The sequence below is a fragment of the Rosa chinensis genome, chromosome 2 (genome assembly GCF_002994745.2).
Source record: "Rosa chinensis cultivar Old Blush chromosome 2, RchiOBHm-V2, whole genome shotgun sequence".
Taxonomy (NCBI): Eukaryota; Viridiplantae; Streptophyta; class Magnoliopsida; order Rosales; family Rosaceae; genus Rosa; species Rosa chinensis.
This window is the reverse complement of record NC_037089.1, coordinates 10,552,326-10,574,361: the sequence shown is the minus strand read 5'-3', so window position 1 is coordinate 10,574,361 and position 22,036 is coordinate 10,552,326. Positions and strand designations below refer to the sequence as shown.

The 22,036-nt window shown below is 39.3% G+C and overlaps 2 protein-coding genes across 6 annotated transcripts; both read right to left on the bottom strand.

Annotated features, from left to right (window-relative positions):
* Window positions 1–444: 444 nt before the first annotated feature.
* LOC112187263 (putative F-box protein At1g65770) lies at window positions 445–20,568 on the bottom strand. 5 transcript variants are annotated; one of them, XR_002931041.2, is made up of 5 exons: window positions 19,667–20,568; window positions 16,380–16,779; window positions 15,676–15,756; window positions 13,328–14,504; window positions 445–531 (listed from the first exon to the last, which is right to left on the bottom strand). XR_002931041.2 is itself a non-coding variant. In XM_024325990.2 (3 exons), exons 1-2 carry the CDS (start codon window positions 20,522–20,524, stop codon window positions 16,402–16,404), a joined length of 1,236 nt encoding a protein of 411 aa, XP_024181758.2. In that variant the 5' UTR covers window positions 20,525–20,567; the 3' UTR covers window positions 15,481–15,756; window positions 16,380–16,401. The 5 variants fall into 5 exon arrangements, 4 of the variants coding, with proteins under 4 accessions (XP_024181758.2, XP_024181759.1, XP_024181756.2 ...); XM_024325990.2 differs by lacking the exons at window positions 445–531; window positions 13,328–14,504 and having other exon boundaries at window positions 15,481–15,756; window positions 19,667–20,567; XM_024325991.2 differs by lacking the exons at window positions 445–531; window positions 13,328–14,504; window positions 19,667–20,568 and having other exon boundaries at window positions 15,481–15,756; window positions 16,380–17,633.
* LOC112183678 (F-box protein At4g35733) lies at window positions 13,350–14,151 on the bottom strand. The gene is made up of 2 exons (XM_024322036.1): window positions 13,792–14,151; window positions 13,350–13,688 (listed from the first exon to the last, which is right to left on the bottom strand). The coding sequence occupies exons 1-2, from the start codon at window positions 14,149–14,151 to the stop codon at window positions 13,350–13,352; spliced, it is 699 nt and encodes a 232-aa protein (XP_024177804.1).
* Window positions 20,569–22,036: the final 1,468 nt, after the last annotated feature.

Here is a 22,036-nt window from a genome sequence, read left to right as displayed (position 1 = left end):
ACCTCCCGCATTCTATTTTATAAGTATTTAATTTTGATTGCTTTAGCTGTAGTTGTAATAGGAGTTTTTTGCTGTAATTTATTTTCTTTTAGAAGAAAAGAAAATGAAAAAAGCCAAATGTATTGGACTCTAGTTTTGAATCCATCATAGTTCCTAATCCAAACATAATAACACCATCAGTAGTCTAAAAATACTGACCCAATTTCACTATTAGTTTCAGCGGGTCTTGTCACGGTTCCAACCTATTCACCACTGTTATATAGGTTCGAAAATGGTCCAAACCACCATTATCAATACTGCTGAAGAAAAAGAAATTGAGGATCGATAAAGGTGTGCTAGTGCACAATCTTTCATCACAGAGATTATATCTTACATCTAATCTGTAAAAAAGGTACAAGTTCGATGAAATTACTGTAGTACTTTACACTAGTTTAAAGAAGAACTGTTACAATTCACTCTTCATGAGAATTGGATCTTCCATCATGTCCAAGAAAGGCAAATCAAATGGTCTTAAGCAGTGACCAACTTCCCCTGTGAATCATGGTGAGATGGATTTTACTACCAAAAGACACTACACCAAAAACGTTAACACACAACACTTTTTGCACAACGAAAAAAAAAGAAAGTGTTGTGTGATGAAGAAAAGTGAATCACACAACACGTTTACAAAACTTGCGTTGTATAAGGGGGTTAAAATTCTGAACTTTTTAGCTAGAAGGTCATTACACAACAGTTATAAGAATAGTTTGTTGTGTGAATGAAAAAAAAAATAGCGGCAGATTTCCCTCTTAGCCTAACTCAAATTTCGCTCCAAATTGGTACTCCAAGGGACAATAGAATAGTTATATCTGTTGTATGAGTGTAGCTTGTAAAATATCATACAACAGTTTTTTTACTTTGTGTTGTCCAAATGAGGAAGATATATACTGGCAAGATTTCAATGCATCCAAAATGTCATTCATTCCCCCAAAATGAACTAACTTTGATCGAAATATAGGTTACATATATGTACTCCTACAACGTAATTTCTTATTTGTGTTGTCTAAATGAGAGATACCTATCCCTAGCGCCAAAACTAATACTATGATTGCACATAGGCGGGAACTATCCCTCCTTGCTCCCTCAGCTCAAATTTAAAATGTGTAAAATCAGATAACATAACTTCATATATGTGTTGTCTGATTCCTGAATACAAAATAAAAAGAACCAAAGCCTCACGCCTTGACAACTATTATCTCTCACTGGCACAAAATAACACTTCAACAAAATAACAGATGATCTTTTCTTCGAGCATCTCTCCTAAAAACATCATCTCTTCTCACGTTTCACTGTCCCTTTTCCTAGATCGCTCTTCTCTCCCTATCGTCTTCACAATCCCTTCCTCCATCTACATCATGAACTTAGCCTACACACATCACCGCCGAGATTAGGGTTCTATTATCTCAACTCAGCCATCACTCAATTCCATTTGTGAAGAAATAGGGTTTTGAGTATTGGGAAGAAGGAGGAGATTCTTCAATCCGCTGAAGATTAGGTTTCTTCAATCTCTAGGTTTACAACGTCAATTTGGGGATTTGTGGGCTACTCAATTTGGGGTTTTTACGGCTCTTCGTCTTCTTTTCTCAATCGCACTCGTCGTCTTGTTCATTGCTTCTGGTAACTACTCATCTTAAATTTTTTCACCATTTAATTTGTTTTTACTTGGGGAATTCTGGAGTAGAATGATAGATCTGGATCTGATAACCTCTTGCTTCGGAGGAGCCTGCCCCCGCCGCCTTGGAACTTACTGAATCCTTCGTGACGGAGCCAGCCCCAAAACGCGAGGAGATTTTCACTGTTGTTATGGTACCTCTCTATTCTTTCAGCGAGTTTTTAAATTTGGGAAATCTGTTCTTCATTGCTTATAAGCTGATTATAATTGTGTTTAGATTGGAGGGCGCCAACAGAGAGAAAACGAAGAGGTGAAAAAAAGCAGAGAGAGAAGATAACGTACTGCAGAAGAGGGAAGAAGGGAAAGAGGAATCGAGAGGAGATGGCGATATCAAGGAGGTCTTGATCTGGGTTTTATTTTCTTCCTTTTAATTTCTATTTCTTTTCATTCCTGCATGGTTCCTTGTTCTGGGGTTTCGGAGTTGGATTTGATTGGGCTTTGGAATTGATTTTGGTTTAGGATTATATAGATATGAAAAAGTAGGGAATTGGTTTTGATTTTGATTGAGATTGAGATTTTATTGATTTGGATAGATCATTGAAAAGGTTTTCATGATTTTGTTTTTGCAGGTAATGGAAGAGACGAGTCTTGCAGGTAATGAAATGCTGAGGTAGCTAATAACACCACCACACATCTAACACTTTTAGGAATTGTAACCTGTTGACACAGACTCATCACTATCAAGACCAGGTAAGTATGGCCTATATATCTCGTTCTATAGGCATTCAGTGTGTGGGGTTTATGCTAAGGATCATATAGTTCATGGTCTTAAGAGTATCACAGGGCTTCTTGTGTTCAGTATCTTGTTCTAGAAAATACATAACCAATTCACTATGCTTGAAGCAAATCAAGATTGTGAATTTATATGATCACCACTACAAATTCTAGGGCAGAATAAGCACTAGGGTACTGGAGTCCAACATCTAAAATAAGTAACTGCATTCACTTGAATAGTTCCATTAATTTTGAGGACAACATTTTCTTAAGGGGATTGAAATGTGAGGCCCGAAATTCTGTTCACTTGCTCAAGCTCCTTGAGTTTTATTCATTTTTGGACCAACAAAATCCTTTTTGGATTGAAGTTCTTAGCATATCAAAGCTTTTTTCTGTGAATTTCAGTTTGCAAGAGACTCTATTTGTTCTGTCATAAGACATCAACAAAACTGATTGTGTTTTCATTATGCTTTTGTCTCTGGCTTTATACTTTGTAAGTAATGTGAAGCCTTTACTTCACCTTAGTGATGTTGTGATGTTATTGCTAAAGTCAAATATCCAAAGCTTGTTATTTTCAGCCTAATCAAAGAACTTGGAATGCGAATCAGTTTCGTGCAATTTCTGACAAGCTAAAGTGTTTTCAGCATAACTCTCTCAATTTTCATCTTTTTTACTTGTTTTTTTTTGCGATGTATTCAGTACATCTTGAAGTTTGTTTCTGAAAATTTTTAGCTTGTTTGGCCAATGCTTACTATGCTAAAACCTTCAAACTGTACAGTTCCAAAATAATCCAGTTTTACCATCTATCACTTCAATAGTTGGTGACACTTGTTTATTTCCGGAATAGGGCATCCTATAACCCAAAGGAGACCAATGATCAATCTCTGTTTGTTTGCAGAAGCGACACGGCTGGGTTTTAGGAAGTGGTTTTCTTGTGCTTTGAAGGAGTAATTTTTTCTTCTTCATATTCTTAGCATTTATAGGTTTTCATGGAAATGCATGTGCTTGTTTTGTATTTTTTGGGGTTTTGTTCTTGTGCTGAGATTTTCAATTCCATTTTTAGACTTTTATGGCAAGATTACATTTTTAGAGTTTTAAACGTAGTGATTGTTCCAAGCCCATGGTCAAGTCTTTAACTTTTTCACTTTTTCTTATTTTGTGCTTTGATGAACGTTATCCTTGAAACTTGTAACTTTTTTTTTTCCTGTTTTTTCCTTTTCTCTATTTGCAACACTTTCTATTTATAACTTGCAAAAAATTGTTTGTGACTTTTTATAAGGTCAGGTTTTACTTTTTAGTTTCAGTCCCATGGTTTGGTCTTATGCATTTGCAAAGGAAAAGATTTAGTTTTCATGCCTCAGTTTATTTCTTGTTCTCAGCTAAGTACTCCTGTTGCATGTATGTAATTTCTTTTATTTTCTGCATCCTTGCATGTGGCTTATTGAAGCTTTGGCTACTTTTCTTATGTGCCTTCATTGTGCATCTTTGACTTTCCAATGTGCTTCTTATGATGAGTGTAATTTGTTATTGTCTATTAAGTAAGTGTTTAGTGGCAGTGTCTTGCTCTGCAGTTTTGTATTTCCACTTTTAGGAAGCAGTTCGATCTGTTTTATTTGTAGATTATTTGTTCCATTGTGCTTTTGATTTCTTCTGTAAACCTATTGCCGAGTTTGTGTTTTATCAAATGCATTTGGGCAGTCAAACATGGCATCAAAGATGTCGGACTTAAATTATCTGCATGTATTGTTAGTTGTGAGGTTGCTAATGAAGTAGTGATCGTTTCCTTTAATATTAAGATTATGAATTGATGCTATATATTTAACCATTTCAAAGGATAACCTGATTCGTGATGACAACAAGCTTATATTACTGGATTCCCTCAGTGATTCGTTGGAGTATGTTGCAGAGTCTATTCAAAGGCAAGTTATCTCATCTGATTGCGGTCCTGAATTAATTCTGAATTGATTATGGGTTAGCAAGAAACTTGTTAGTTTAAAGAAGTATCAAGATCTTATTTCTAGGGCCTATGGTTTGAATATGTGGCAATCACTTGTCGTATATATGACATATGGATTCTAGTTGTGCAAATGATATTACTATCCCACAGTTTGGTTTTGAAAGATCCCCTGTCTTCCAAACTGGGGTTTGCATTACGAGATGTAGATGCAATTCCTTTTCTTTTGTCTTTTTTTGCAGCTTCTTGTATGTAGCAACTCATGTGTAGTGTGGCTTTTGATGTGGGAATATTGTATGCAGCTTCTTGAAATAAGTTGATGTTTTTCTTTGTGGCTGTAGATTATTCAATTGCAGAGAAGTTAATTTATTCTCTCAGTCAATTTTTTAAAGGTTTCCTTCCCTTAGCTTGTTAACTAACATTACATCACAGTGATGGCAGAAGTAGAAGAAAGAAAAGAGGAGCAGCAGGAGCAGGCATTAGTAGTGGCCGAAGTGGGCAAGCAATCATAAATAGTCCAATAATCACTTATCCATTTCTAGCACACTTATGTTTTTGTCTCTGATGCAATGTAAGACAATAAATTGTCACTGATTCATGACTTTGTGGAACAATGACTAATACAAATATATCTTGGTGGATCCAATGTATTTTGAAGTTTAAAGTATGGGTTGAAGTACTGCTAGTTCATTTGATGGTTTGCATCAAATTTTATTTCCATTTGATCACTACTGTTCATTAGGTAAAATGGTTGTTTAAATGATCATACAACAAATTTCTCATATATCAGACAATGGTTTTTTTCAAAAATTAAGTCTTCTAATTTACTCTCACACAACAGAAAGCACTAGACCTCCGTTGTCTGACAAGCTTAACAAACAACGGATTTAAAAAAGTTCTGTTGTCTGAAGGCAGCGCCTCAACTGCTGCGCAGCTATGCATGGCATCTGCCGAGCCATCACACAAAAGTTATAACACATACCCGTTGTCTGTGTGTTTCTCAGACAACTGTGTTCCACCGTTGTCTGATTTTTCATCAGGCAACGGCTCGCTCTACAATGGTTGCCCTCCAAATCCCACAATGGTTTTCTGCCGTTGTCTGATAAGGTTTTTGGTGTAGTAATAATGTTTAAAAATCAACATATCACAGAATATTCTAGGTGGAAGGAGGCCGGCAAGGTAGAGTGCGCTGTAACATTACTATGTTGTCTACCATCATGCATCAAGTGTTTAGATGTAATAATTTAAGGTGAAATACTTGTTTATATGCACTAAACCATTAACCATGAAAGTTGCTCATAATGATTAGATATGATGAACATTCTTTTCCAATATGAGTACATGTAATAACTTTGCAAAAACCAACCTTAAGTCCAAGAATAGTAACATATTCAGAAGTTTGGAACAACTGAGCTTAATTGTGGATTAAGTTCCTACTACTTAGTGCGCACTCAAGTCTAAGAAATGTATCCTAACCAGAACAACTAAGCTTGTTCATCGAATAAGAGAAGTGTTGGAGAGGAAAAATCCTACATTGGAAAAGTGACAAATAAAATATAACTTATAAGTGGGTGGGTCTCACCCAATTGTACCGAGGCCTTTTGTGATTAAAACCCAACACCTAACAGGTGGTTAAGTTGGGACAGTATCGGTACAATAGTAGGTCACGGGCTACGCTTGTCGTTGTTTAACATGGTATCAAAGCGGGTCCTTCTCCAATTGCGTCTCCACGTAGGCACGTATCATGAGCCCAAATTGGGGTTCCCTGCATTGCCATCGAAATGGCCAAGTGTCCAATGTAGGCCTTGGATTGTATCGACCAAGTCTCTGATATGAGACTTGTGTCCCAATTTCTAATGTGGAAATTGGACTAATTAATTTCACGTGCAGACCTAGAGTTAGGTTGCACGTGAGGGGGCGTGTTGGAGAGGAAAGATCCTACATTGGAAAAGTGACAAATAAAATATAATTTATAAGTGGGTGGGTCTCACCCAATTATACCGAGACATTTTGTGATTAAAACCCAACACCTAAGAGGTGGTTAAGTTGGGACAGTATCGGTACAATGGTGGGTCACGGGCTACGCTTGTCGCTGTTTAACAAGAAGTATCCGTTGAAATGTAATCAACTAAAGCAAGTAAGGTTGTTTATCACTTAAGATTGATAATTAAGATCAAGCCGTTAACTACACACTCGAGTCACACAACCCTTCACATTTGTTCCTTTGGTCCTTCACATTGCTTATTGCCTATTAACTTCGTCGAATTCAATGGCTAATGACTAATGTATATCAGGGAAAAGGACAGAAATTCAAGAGCATATAACCCATATACTGATATACAATCTACCGAAGTAATAATGCCATGTTGAAGGAATATCGATTTAGTGTGCTTTATCAAACTAGGAGTAGCAATAGGAGAGAAGGTTCTAGATTTCCCAATCCTACACGGATTGGTATTCCTTGTAACATTAGAACTAGTACTTTGTAATCCCTATATATAGGGCTCCTATTCTCAATAATATGACACACACTTCTCTCATCAATCTCTCTCAATACACATATCCTTAAACACGTTATCAGCACGACTCTAACCACAAAACAGAAAACCAAAACTCATTCACAAAGCAGCCCCTAGCCCGAGCTAGCCGAGCCTTCGCTGCAGCCCGCGCGCCCGTGCGCTTGCAACCTTGCACAGCAGCCCCTGCTGCCTCCCTTCCTTCAGCCCTGCGTTCCAGCCTGCTGCCATCGAAGCATCACTGCTGCGCAAACAAGCCAACGCACACCCACTGCATCTTTTTCCCTTTCCTGTGCACATCCTTCTTCTTGCAAGCCTCGAAACGTCTAGTTCGAAAGCTCAGATCGAAAAACTTTCTTCATCAAAGTTGTTCGTCTCTGTCTCTTCCATCTAACCTCCAAATTTCAGCCTTATCGGAGTTATATTGAGATATGTACACCAATCGAAGTACAAGCTGTTCAGAACAGAATCTGCTCCGAATTTTCAACAAGTAAGTATTCAAAAGAGTAAGTTTTGAAGTTCCTATAATTCGAAATTTAAATATTTCTTCTTTTCTCGGGGACTTGAAAACCTCCCTTCTTCTACATCCCACCTTTCTTATAACGTGGGTTCGATTCTTGAAAAGCGGAATCGTGGGGATTCACGCAATTAACGAACTAAGAGCGTTCGTAAGACTTCGGACTAAGAGCGTCCGTAAGCATCGATTTAACGAACTAAGAGCGTTCGTAAGCTACGGACTAAGAGCGTTCGTGAGCATAGATTTTGACCATTTAAACATCATTGTTTCGGTCTAATCCAAATATTCTTGGAAATCGATTTCTTGGTAGCATTAAGGCTCAGAAATCTTATATTAGTTTTCGTGGAAGCATTGACTCCGAAACTAATACGTTCTTGCTTTCCTTTCAGGATGTAAGACTTGAACGAGCTCGATTTTACTCCATTGGATTCAACGGGCACGGGATATTTATTTGCCTACAATCCAAGAGCCCTATTCTAAAGGAACCGCTCAAGACTCACAAACTGAGATGGAAAATTCCAGGGCATTTACCCTGATGAAGCGCCACATGAAGATGGCCCTCCAGTTTGAGTACATGAATGAGGATAACGCTAACAACCTTTGGGTTGCGCCTAGTGAACATTTTAGTAACATTCACAACTTTCCGAACATAGAAGCACGATGGAATAATATCTGCTTCACTATAACTTTGAAAGAGTTATGAAATATTGTTCGGAGGCTCTCTGCATCATATTATTTATGCATGCTTGTGGAAAAACACAAAATAACAAATTGATTGAGAAAACCCTAACATGACTGTAGGAGTCATGACGTTGAGGGTATAGGGTTGGACACCATGGCGCCATTTTTGGCCATGATTGCACTATTCCAACGCCATTGGTTCTAGGGACCATATGTATTGTGTCAATACACCTCAATCAAGAGAGCATCCTCTTCATGATATTTTATGGAGTACCTGATCAATGGTAATACATCGAGCTATAAAAGACTTTAAATCTGGCGATGAAGATAGAATGCCGCAGATTTTTATTTAGAATAGTCTTTTAATTTCCAAGAATTATGTAATGGCGATTATGCCTTAATCAATAAAATGACTTATTGGATCATCTCTTTTCTTCTAGGCGTACTCAATTAAGTATGATGTCTAGGAGAGTAATTGAGATTAGTGGTACTTAAGAGAGCTTTGCTCCACCGACATCTCTCTCTACTTCCCTGGTCATATTTAATTGGAATTACCGAACGAATTGAGTGACTACAATTTGTCTAATGTTTGATTTTTCTTTGGATTAGATTATGGTCACGAAACTTTGATGTAATCATTGGCTATTATTAATAAAGTATCGATTTATTTTATCTCATGTCATGGACATATTTTTTGAACTTTATTACTTCAAATATATAAGAGCCAATGGTTTTCATGCAGAAACGCATTGTGAGAATGGACAAGAGTTCCTTTACATCACCTCTAATGACTATGGACGTAAAAGAGTCTTAGAGAAACTTATGTGTCGATCTAGTGGGTTGTATGCAACCACTATTCGCATAATTGAATCCAATCATGTTATGAGAGATGATTTATGGGATTCTGACACATATAGGCTTTGGCATGACCGTCTGGGACACCTAGGTCGTGATATGATGATCCGTATATTAAAGACTTCACACGGACATCCATTCTTCAGAACGAAGAGAAGTAAAAACCAAAAATTGGTTCGAGGAGATGCACCTGCGCCTCACGGCGCCAAGACTGTGCAAGACCGGCCACTTAGGGCCAGCGCCGTCTACCCCATACGGCAACAACATGGCATTGACGCCATGGATCATTGTTTGACTCCTCCTTCTACTTCTAAAGTCAATTGTGACTTCATGGCTAAACCAAAATCCTCATTGGTTGTCTCTAAAGCCCATCATTCGTTCTGCAAAGCCTGCTCTTTAGCAAAATTAGGATCGAGACCATCCTATGCAAAGGACACTAAAGAAAATATACCATTCTTGCAAAGAATCCACGGTGATATTTGTGGACCTATTCAACCACCATGCGGACCATTTAGATATTTTATGGTGTTGGTTGATGCATCGACACGCTGGTCACATGTCATGCTATTGTCCGCAAGGAACGCTGTATTTGCTAAACTCCTAGCACAAATAATTAAGTTAAGGGCTCACCACCCTGATCATCCTATTAAGTCTATAAGGTTAGACAATGCTGGGGAGTTTACATCAAAGACTTTTGATGATTATTGCATGTCCATTGGGATAGAAGTTGAACATCCAGTTCCTCATGTTCATACCCAAAATGGTCTCGCAGAAGCCGCTATTAAACGACTACAAATGGTCGCTAGGGCATTGGTAATGCGCACCAATCTCCCTATTTCTGCTTGGGGCTATGCAATATTGCATGCAGCTGTGCTTCTTCGTTTGAGGCCCACTGCCACTCAACCCTTTTCTGCGTCCCAGATGGTGACTGGGTATAAGCCTAATGTCTCACACTTACGCATATTTGGGTGTGCAGTTTATGTGCCTATTGCGCCGCCACAGCGCACCAAAATGGGTCCTCAACGACGATTAGGCATTTATGTTGGATATGATTCTCCAACCATTGTCCGCTATTTAGAACCCTTGACAGGCGATCTCTTTACCGCAAGATTTGCGGATTGTCACTTCGATGAGACAATCTTCTCATCATTAGGGGGAGATAAGAACATAAATGTTCAACAGAAATGACAGGAATTGTCGTGGTCTGTCCCCACTCTGTCTCATCTTGATCCCCGAACCGCACAGTCCGAAATTGAAGTGCGGGGAATTCTCGATCTTCAGAACGTAGCAGAATCGATGCCTGATGCGTTTTCTGATATCGCTAAAGTGACGAGATCACACATACCTGCTGCAAATGTGCCTGCAAGGATTGATGTCCCTAAAATTAGAGGACATGACGCCATGCTCAAGTGCCACCTCAAGGGCACTTGAGCATGGCGCCAACGTCCACAGTGGTAGTGATGTTATGGCTAGGCCCACGACTCCCGCCAGGAAGCGCGGGAGGCCCATAGGTTCGATGGATTCTCGCCCAAGAAAGAAAGCGAGTTCGGCACAAAATAATCCATTAATCATCGATGTAAATAATCCATCTCATGAGAATATTCCGGATTATGGTTATGTCCAAGAGACATCATTGGGGGACGCTCCAATGTCAGAACCAACTCCAGAGAATAGAGAGATCTCCATAAATTACACTAGTGTACATGAGATGATGGATAGAAATTCTATGGCGATTGATGATGCATTTGCATATCATATTGCAAAAGGAATTATAGAATTTGATGATATCGAACCTCGCTCTGTCAAAGAATGTCAACGAAGAGCGGATTGGCCTAAATGGAAAGATGCGATCCAGGCTGAATTGGATTCACTAGCAAAGAGACAGGTATTTGGGCCTGTAACGCAGACACCCCCAAATGTAAAGCCTGTTGGCCATAAACGGGTCTTTGTTAGAAAGCGTAATGAGAAAAATGAGGTGGTAAGATACAAAGCCCGCCTTGTGGCGCAAGGTTTCTCACAACGCCCTGGAATCGACTACGAGGAGACATATTCTCCCGTAATGGACGTGATAACGTTCCGCTACCTTGTCAGTTTGGTAGTTTCCGAAAAACTTGACATGCAGCTTATGGATGTGGTTATAGCATATCTCTATGGGGATCTAGATTCAGAGATATATATGAAGGTTCCAGATGGACTTCAATTACCCAAATCAAGTGGCTCTAAACCACGGAGCGCGTTTTCAATAAGATTAAAACGCTCACTATATGGATTAAAACAATCCGGACGAATGTGGTATAACCGTCTAAGTGACTACTTGATTGGGAAGGGATATATTAATAATGAAATATGCCCATGCGTGTTCATTTAAAGAACAAGTTCCGGATTTGCAATCGTAGCAGTTTATGTCGATGACATGAACCTAATTGGAACTCTAGATGAGTTAAAGGAAACTGCTAAATACTTGAAATCCGAATTTGAGATGAAAGATCTTGGGAAAACACGGTTTTGTCTCGGTTTAGAACTCGAGCACCGTAGTGATGGCATTTTGATCCATCAGTCTGCATATACTCAGAAAATCTTAAGGCGCTTTAATGAAGATAAAGCAAAGCCTGTGAGTACTCCCATGATCGGTCGAAGTCTTGAGCCAGGAAAAGATCTGTTTCGTCCAAAGGATGAGGACGAAGAGCTATTAGAGGCAGAAGTGCCCTATTTAAGTGCAATAGGCGCATTATTGTACTTAGCTCAATGCACAAGACCAGACATCTCATTCGCAGTGAACTTGTTAGCTAGACATAGCTCTGCGCCTACACGTCACCATTAGATTGGTGTAAAGACAATCTTTCGATACCTAAGAGGTACGATTGATATGGGCCTATTTTATCCCTACAGAGAGAAGGGGAATGACGGAAGAATGGGATCGGACCCCATTAGGCATGGAGCCACCGTCCACCATGACAAGGTGGCCGGCCATGTTGCCGCCAACGCCGTCATCACCACCAGGGGTGGCCGGCCTCACCCTATCCCCCTTCATCAAACGACAATGATGTCTTGATGGGTTTTGCTGATGCAGGGTACCTCTCTGACCCTCACAAAGGTCGCTCCCAAACGGGTTATGTCTTTACCATGGGAAGCACTGCGATATCTTGGAGGTCTACGAAACAGACCTTTGTTGCTACTTCCTCAAATCATGCAGAGATTATTGCTCTACATGAAGCCGCACGTGAATGTATATGGCTAAGGTCTATAATTAGACATATCCGAGGAAGTTGTGGTTTGAAGTCTACCACAGATGAACCTATATGCATTTATGAGGATAATGCAGCTTATATTGAACAAATGAAGTTAGGTTTCATCAAGGGCGACAACACCAAGCATATATCGCCTAAGTTCTTCTATAATCAGCAATAACAATCACTTCTAAAGATTGAAGTGAATCAAATCCGATCAGAGGATAATGTAGTGGACTTATTCACTAAGTCGCTACCTAAATCTACCTTCGAGAAACATGTGAAGAGCATCGGATTGAGAAAGTTATCCGAACTCCCACGATTGTAGCAATCAGGGGGAGATATCAACATTAGGGGGAGTTATGATGTCTACATGTTCGATCTCGAAGAGTGAAGGACGTGTTGTGCTCTTTTTGTCCTTCGACCAGGGTTATTTTTATCCCACAGGGTTTTTGTTACCTGGCAAGGTTTTTAACGAGGCAACGGATGAAGCGTCACCACCAAGTTTGAGCGGCACAAGGGGGAGTGTTGAAGGAATATCGATTTAGTATGCCTTATCAAAATAAGGGCGGTGGCATTATTCGTAGCCGTACGCTCGAATAAGAGATCTGGATTTGGTGCCTGAATTACGGGTAGGATCCCTTTTGAAGTGAGATGATTCTCAACATCCGTGACCCAACTATGATATTCGGAGCCAGTTGAGTCAAGGATAGGAAAGTCAAGTCTTGATAATTAAGATCAAGCCGTTAACTACACTCGAGTCACACAACCCTTCACATTTGTTCCTTTGGTCCTTCACATTGCTTATTGCCTATTAACTTCGTCGAATTCAATGGCTAATGACTAATGTATATCAGGGAAAAGGACAGAAATTCAAGAGCATATAACCCATATACTGATATACAATCTACCGAAGTAATAATGCCATGTTGAAGGAATATCGATTTAGTGTGCCTTATCAAACTAGGAGTAGCAATAGGAGAGAAGGTTCTAGATTTCCCAATCCTACACGGATTGGTATTCCTTGTAACATTAGAACTAGTACTTTGTAATCCCTATATATAGGGCTCCTATTCTCAATAATATGACACACACTTCTCTCATCAATCTCTCAATACACATATCCTTAAACATGCCAGATATTATACTTACATTCAGAGCATGCAGACACACTTCAATTGGGGTTGAGCAAATTTGAAGGTGGCTGGACCATCTGAGAACACTCCGAAGATGCTAGGTTCCTAATCCTACCATCCTCCAAACTGAACACACAACTGTAACACCTTGCTGATGCTCGTGCAATGAAGAAAATGCAATTTCCTTTCACTCCAGCAAACTCTCTGGTGGAGACAGAGAAAGACCCATCATTGCTTAAAATAAACACTCGATCTCCCAAGTCTTTCACATTGACCCATTTATAATTACCCCATTCTTGATCCAGCTTATAAACTTTAAAACCAATTGCTTCAGGATATTCATCCTCTTGGTGTGAGTACCTAACTCTCCTATTGCCCTGGCAAGTCAACGTTGCACCGTACTGAACAACCACGTAAAGATGATTCCACCAAATGCTTCTGCCCTCCAGACCCACATATCGGAGGCGAAAACTGAATCACCTCCAAAGCTGAATTGACCCATGAAATTATCCCCCAATAATCAACAACATAGCATTGACCCTTGTAAATGATGATATCACGATAATCCGAGTTTTGTTCATCGACATTGATCAAGTTCTCATCCCCAACCCTCACAAAACCCAGATTCCCTCTCTTAAAAATCATAAATACCGCATACACATTATCAATGTCCAAATGCTCATCAGTCATAACCACCACTTTTTGTACAGAATCAACAGGAAAACAGACATACTCGGTATCTTTAAGAACATATGACTTTCGCAACTCCACAAGCCGAAAGTCCAATAGATTGAACTCATGACTGACCAGTGAATCAGTCACCAGATCCAGTAAACACATTTTACCGGAATTGGGGTCCTCCTCAAGTCCTCAACCTTCATCAACCATGAACAAGGCTTTGATAGTGCAGCATTGCGATCTTCATCGATGAGTGACTCCATGCGATACAGTGCATGTGCTTTTGAAAAGTACGGCTTCCTTTTTTCTTTTCCTGGCGGGGGTGGGAGAGGAGCTGACGGGGAGAAGAAGAGGAGGAGGAGGTCGGTAGAGAAGAGGGTGAGAAGAACGCCATAAGGAGCTGCGAAATCGGAGAATGTCGATGCGGCTGTGGAGGAATTTTCCGATGAAGGGCCAAAGCTCCTTGGGAAGATCAGACCATTTCACGGTCGCCATGTAGACTTGGAGAGTAAGCACTGAAAGAAGTGATGGATTATGGTTGTCAAATTGTTATGGCAATTGATTCATCGAGAAAATCAACATTAAAATTTGACACCAAAAACACCTTTGATCACCCTTTGGTAATCTGTCCTAAATTTCTTTTTGGACAATCTTAATTCTTATTTATTAGCTTACGCCTCAAAATAATTATGACTATTTGGTAACAACAATATTTTCCATTAAATATTCACCAACGCACTCATTGTTGTCTCGTTAAAACTCTAACAAGTAACAAAAGCTAAATGGGACTGCAATGCACGTGTTATGTAGATGTTTATAGATGGTATCTCAGCACGATTGTTACAAGCTTCAATCATGTTGTTAATGAAGCATATGCACCATCCATCATCTCCTAGGTGCAAACTTTGATATAATTTGGATGAGAGAGGGTCTTTTGATAAGCTCTCCTTTGATATGAACAATACGAGATACATTATCTTCATACAAGGCTGTGTACTGTGCAAAAATACAAATTTTATACTATACATGTACGGCATACACACAATCCAATGGTGTGTAAGTCATAAGTAGATGAGAGAGAAAAACAACTTATGGCCTACGCACTATTAGATTCTATATGTATGACAGAATCCGACGGTGTGTAAGCCATAAGTAGATGAGCTTATAGTATAACTTACCTTGCAAGTAACTAAGTGATGCTCATCCATTTTCTTTCACATAAGGTCAGAGCAGAAGAAAAAATTAGACTATTTTCTATAGTCTTTTACTGCATAAACGCCATCAGTAACAAATTTGTATCCTCTAATTTGCGTGAAAAACTATTATGACAAATCAAGTAGAAATCTTCCCTAAAGGAGTAGAGATCTGAGTCTTGCAGAGTACTGATATCAAGTTTGAATATGATGTCAGTTTCAGCGAGTCGAGTTACTGTTCCTACCATTCCACATCATTATGAAGGTTTGAAAATGATTCAAAGGGCCATTATGTAAATGAGGATGAAGAAGGCTCAAAATTTATTATCACAGTAAATATCTTATTCATCTGTAATTTACATACAAGTTCATTGAAAAGAGACCATGTTACTTAATCTGTATGTATGCATTCTAACATTAACAAACAACTCTCTTAAACACTGGATCAATTAACTACTGTAATATTTTACACTAGTTTACAGAAGAATTTTACCAGGTCACTCTTCATGAGAATTGGTTGGTCACCATCTCCAAGAAATGCAAATCAAATGGTCTTAAGCAGTAACCAACTTCCCTGTGAATCACGTTGAGATAAAATAAGTACCGAAAGAAATCGGACACAAGAACTTTTTCATTCTCAATTATGACATAAGAATCGTCAGAATTCTGGAATAAATCAATGGATAAATTGGTTAAGAAATCATTATCAATATGATATATCTCAGATTAGATGGTCTAGACTGAGCAATATACTTTCATATATTATATCAAAATTTTTTTATTGAAACAAAAAGATTGGAAATCAAAAATGTTACAGAATAGTTTAATAGTCTGGTTGAGGAAGGGAGAAAGGGTAGGATTTAACAATAAATTTTAGTCCAGTCCAACAAACACAATTTATTCAGAAGTTCAGAATAACTAAGCTTGTTAAATTAGATCCTGCAATTTACTGCACACACAAGTCTAAAAATGGTAATCTGTCTAGAATAACTAAGATTGTTCATCAACAAAGAGAAGTGTCGGTTTAAATGTAATCCACTAAACTGCACAGTCAAATCAAACAACTCCTTCACAATTCCTTACTACCTATTAATTTTTCAATTTCATTGGATAATCTATTTCAGCAGAAAACGTTTCAAGACCATACAAGTAATTAGTAAAAATCTAATGAATTAACAATATAAGATTCACACTCACATTCTGAACATGCAGACAAACTTCAATCAGGGCTGAGCCAACTTGAAGGTGGATGGACCATTTGTGGACAGCGCAAAGATGCCTTGCTAAACAAACCATCCTCTAAATTGAACACACAAGGGTACAACCTTCCAGTAGTTAACGCACTTTCAGTAAAGAAAATGCAATTTCCCTTCACTCCAGCAAACTCTTTGGCGGAGACAGAGAAAGATCCATCATTGCTTAAAATAAAGATGTCATCTCCCATGTCTTTCACATCGACCCATTTACCCCATTCTTGATCCAGCTTATAAGCCTTGAAATCAATTGATTCTGCATCAGAACGCATTTTATGATAATGCCACCAAAGTAACTCATTATCCAGAAATGGGGTCCCTACTATATTGCTCTGCTGAGTCACCTTTTCAAAGAACTGATCAACCACATAAAGATCATCACGACATTCTACCAAATACTTCCGCCCGCCAAACCCACATAGCGGAGGCGAAAACTGAATCACCTGCAAAGCTGAATTAACCCATGAAATTGTTCCCCACTTATCAACAACATAGCATTGACCCTTATACACAATGATATCATCATAGTGAGCATTCTGTTCATCCACACGAGTCAACTTCTCATCTCCAAATCTCACAAAACCCAGCTTCCCTTCGTTATAAACCATAAAAACCCCAAACACATCATCGATGTCCAAAAAGTCACAAGGCATGACTACCAATCTCTGCACAGACTTGACAGTAACATTGTTCTTCCCAAACTTAAGCACATACGATTTTCGCAACTCAACAACCCGAAACTCCAATAAACTGAAATCCTTTGAAGTAGCGTTAGGGGAGTACCTGAGCGGCAAACCAGTCACCGGATGTACTAACCGCATTCTACCGGAGTTGGGGTCCTGCTCAAGCTTCATCAACCACGGCTTTGATCGTGAAGAACCGCTGCGCCTTTTGTCGATGATTGACTCCATGCGGTAGGTCGTACTTTGGAAAAGTAGAGCTTGGTTTTTGGGATTGCCGGCGCCGGGGGGAGAGAACGTGAGGGGGAGAGGAGGAGGAGGAAGAGGTCGCTGGAAAGGAGGGCGAGAAGAACGCCATAAGGAACAGACGCTGCGGAAGCGGAGAACGTCGATGCGGCTGTGGAGAAATTTTCCGATGATCGGCCAGAGCTCCTTGGGAAGATCGGACCATTTCACGGTGTCCATTGTAGACTTCAGCACAGTGAGTCTGTGAAGAAGAAACAACGAAATTATGGGGTTTATCGTTTAATACGAATAGGTGGGGGTTGACTCTTTGACCAAAAACGATATAAGATTGAGGCCCAGAGGCCTCACCCCACACCCAATTTAAGCTAAGTCCAACCATATGGCCCAATCTGAAGAGAAATAGATTGTTGGCCCGATAAATTATTATTTGCATCAAACAAATAGATGGTTAAACTTTTTCACGAATACCGTTCGATACCGACACCGCGACCGGAGCCACGGTGGTTGTGAAATAAGTTTTGCATTAGAGGATGAGCCCATGCGAAAACTTGTTTTTGAGAGCACCTCTCATTGTGGTTATAGTTTATTGTGATGTCCGGATAGAGAGATTATTTAGAGCACCACCGTGCACTTGCACCAACATAAATGAATGGTTAGATTGCATTAAATATACTTTTTGTTTATTAAAAATAAAGTTGATAATAAATATCAATGGTTGAGATTATTTTATAAGTGTTGGGTCACTTACACCGTCGGTGCATAGAATAATTTCCAGTCCGGATAAAACCGAGAAGTCATCTTACATAATCTGTACGCAGTGCACTTAGATACAAGTTTTATGAAGAGAGGCCATTTTACATAATCCGTATGTATATTAATAAACCACATTTTACACTAATTTACAGAAGAACTGTTACGGATCATGAGATTGGATCTTCCACCAAATCCGAGAAATGCTAATCATGTGGTCATCAGGAGTAACCAACTTCCCTGTGAATCATGTTGAGATATAGAATTAGTACTGAAAGAAATCATTCTTCTTATTGAAACAAAAGGATCAAAATCAAAATAGTCCAGAACATTCTGAGTTTGGGGAGAAGAGAGGGAATGATTCAACAAGCACATGTCCTCTAACATTCTAATTACAAATATACGACAGTACCGTGAATATCTAACAGTAATCAAAAACTTCACTGGTAAATTAGATTTTTTTTTTTTTTTTTGGGAAATTTTTCAGAATTCTTACATAAGCTTATACATATCAACTTTTAATCTACCTCCCTAATCCTGATACTACTTTTATCAGGTTTGAAGGGCCTTTTTCTCTTTCTTATTGTTTCTTCTGTAGTAAAATGAGCATATCTATCATGCATCTAGTGTTTGGATAGGCCCTCCAAATTGACATAATGATATACTTTATAGATATCCTGTAAATAAAAGAGAAAATCCTTATCTATGTGCAGTAAACCATGAGAGTTAGTCATCCACTCATCCCTTTGAACTAACAGTATCATAAATTTTGATCCAAATCTATTCAGAAGCTCAGAACGACTAAGCTTGTTAAATTAGATCCTGCCATTTACTACATACTCTTGAGTCTAAAAAATGCAATCAGTCTAGAACTGTGCTTGTTCATCAACTAAGAGAATGTTACGTTGAAATGCAATCAAGTAAAGAAACTAGGCTTGTTTATCATTTATCATTGTTAATCAAGATCCCGCCATTTATTGCACACTCAAGTGAGTCAAGTCACACAACCCTCCACTGCTTATAACCTATTATATTTTCCAATTTCAAGGCCTAATGTACATCAGAGGAAAACGTTTCAAGAACATGTAATCACTAAAAATCTACTGAACTTACATATAAGATTTCACTCACATTCGGAGCATATGCACGAACTTCAATCAGGGCCGAGCCAAGTCGAAGGTGGTTGGACCATCTGAGAACCGCACCAAGATGCTAGGTTCCTAATTCTACCATCCTCTAAATTGAACACACGACTGCAATCCCTTTTTGCTCTTCCAGGAGACGCCACTCGTTCAACAAAAAAAATGCAATTTCCCTTGACTCCAGCAAACTCTCTGGCGGAAACAGAGAAAGACACATCATTGCTTAAAATAAAAACTTGATCCCCCAAGTTCCTCACATTAATCCATTTACCCCATTCTTGATCCAACTTATAAACTTTAAAATCAACTGCATCAGCTTCCGAACGGGAATTGTGATGTTGCCCGAAAATTAATTCATTATCCAGATCACGACCTTGGTACCTCAACATCCCCCTCTCGTGATGGTAACTCACCTTTTCAAAGAACTGATCAACCACATAAAGATCATCACGACATTCCACCAAATACTTCCGCCCGCCAAACCCACATAGCGGAGGCGAAAACTGAATCACCTGCAGAGCCGAACTAACCCATGAAATTGTTCCCCATTTATCAACAACATAGCATTGATCCTTATACACAATGATATCATCATAGTGAGAGTTTTGTTCATCTACATGGGTCAGTTTCTCATCTCCAAATCTCGCAAAACCCAGCTTGCCTTCGTTATATAGCATAAACATCACACACTCATCACCAAAACCCAAATGGTCACAAGGCATGACTACCAATTTGTGCACAGACTTGAGATCAACATTGTTCTTGCCAAACTTAAGACCATGCGATTTTCGCAACTCAACAAGCCGAAAGTCCAGTAAGTTGAACACCATCGAAGTAGAATTAGGGGAGTACCTGAGCGGGGAATTGGTCACCGGATGTAGTAAACGCATTTCACCGGAATTAAGGTCCTCCTCAAGCTGCATCAACCAAGGCTTTGATTGTGAAGAACAACAACGATCGTCGTCGGTCAGTGACTCCATGCGATAGGTTGTGCTTTGGAAGAGTAGAGCTTCGCTTTTGGCCTCGCCGGCGGCGGCGGGAGAGAACCTGAGGGCAGGACGAGGAGGAGCTGGAGGTCGCTGGAAAGGAGGGCGAGAGGAACGCCATATAGAGCAGACGCTGCGAAATCGGAGAACGTCGATGCGGCTATGGAGGAATTTTCCGATGATCGGCCAGAGCTCCTTGGGAAGATTGGACCATTTCACGGTGTCCATTGGAGACTTTTTCACAGTGAGTAGTCTGAGTACGAATATATCGGTGGGTTGACTCATTGACCAAAAAGGATGTAAGATGAGGCCCAGATTGAAGGTAAGTCCAAGCATATGGCCCAATCCGAAGAGAATACATCGCCGGCCGGAGAAGTAGATCGTTGGCCGGAAAAATTCTTTACAAACTTTTTTTTTTCATTTATAAGATATTGACCGTTGCCCCAATTCAATCTACCAAATTCAATAACCACGGTAAGTGGCTTAGTGAGTTAGTGATTGAGCGGCTTGGTTGGAAACTCCTCTACCCGCGTTCAACTCATGAAGCTTATTTCGTGACTTGTTTCAGACAAAATTAATCCAACGACTTGCTTTTACATCAAGTCTAACTTGGTCAAAACTTATTCATCATTTTCATTAAATATTCAACTGGACTTATTAAACATTATTACGATGAAATGAGTGGTGGTTCATACACAAATTGAGTTATCTTATTTTAATCTAGGGAGCTTCTATTCATACCTCCTAAATTGGTATTTGAACCTCTCATTCTAAAATTTACACAAAACTTCCAATCTTGCCCTTTTTTGTATCCACATAATTTTTTCCAATACAAATCTACTAGTAATATTTGTTTTTCATCACTTAAAACTTAGTTTATAGCCATGACTTAACACCATTCACCTTGTAAGCTTGGATACTCTTATGTGATAAAGTAATCTCTTATAAACCCATAGGCAAGGTCCCATTTTTCCCATGTGGGATGTATATATTCTCAACACGTCCCCGCACGTGTGGTGAATTTTCAAACCATACACGTTGGATAACTTTTGGGTGACGTGGAGCCTGTGTGGCCGTTAGGCATGCACACGTGGGTAACCCGCTCTGATACCATGATAAAGTAATCTGGGGTTCACATCCAAAACTAATTGGCAATAGATGGAGTAGCCCAAACCCTTATAAACTCATAGGCAAGGTCTCATTTTTCCCATGTGGGATGTATATATTCTCAACAAAAAAAAAATCTGCAAATTGCAACAGTCAACTAAATCTTCTTCTTTAACAATCACATAATTCTTCTTCTTCAACTTCATTCACTTCTTCTTCTTCAAACTATATACAACTAAAACTGTCAGGACCCACCCCGGAATTACCCTCCTAACTCCAAGATGGACTTGCGGGGCCCACTTTTCGGAAAAATTCGACAGAACTTCCCCTAAAAGTGGACAACCCTAAACCTGCTGAAAACACTTCTAAGTATAGTAATTTCTATGCTTGAAGCCACCCAGCTTCCAAGCAACAATCCGCAAATTTCCAAGTATAAACTTCGTACTACACAAACATAACCATTTATATAAATTACAACCCAGCAAATCAAATCTTTCAACTTTCTCCAATATTATACAACTCCAAAACACTCATAATTATACAAATGTATAAATCCACCCTCTTAAAGTAATCAGAGCAACCTAAAGAACACACTCGAAATATAATACATAAAGTAGGTTAACAAATAACCTACTGAGGATAGATGGCAAAGGTGGTGCTAGCCTCCACTCCTAAGCCGGTTAGCAACAC

What these genes read in the sequence shown, in the direction of transcription:
- LOC112187263 (XM_024325988.2), bottom strand. Translation starts at nt 20,524, where the DNA reads ATGAGTCAACCCACCGATATATTCGTACTCAGACTACTCACTGTGAAA.
- LOC112183678 (XM_024322036.1), bottom strand. Translation starts at nt 14,151, where the DNA reads ATGTGTTTACTGGATCTGGTGACTGATTCACTGGTCAGTCATGAGTTC. An exon ending in GGGTCAATTCAGCTTTGGAG is followed by an intron (nt 13,689 to 13,791) that starts GTGATTCAGTTT and finishes TTGACTTGCCAG; the next exon opens with GGCAATAGGAGAGTTAGGTA.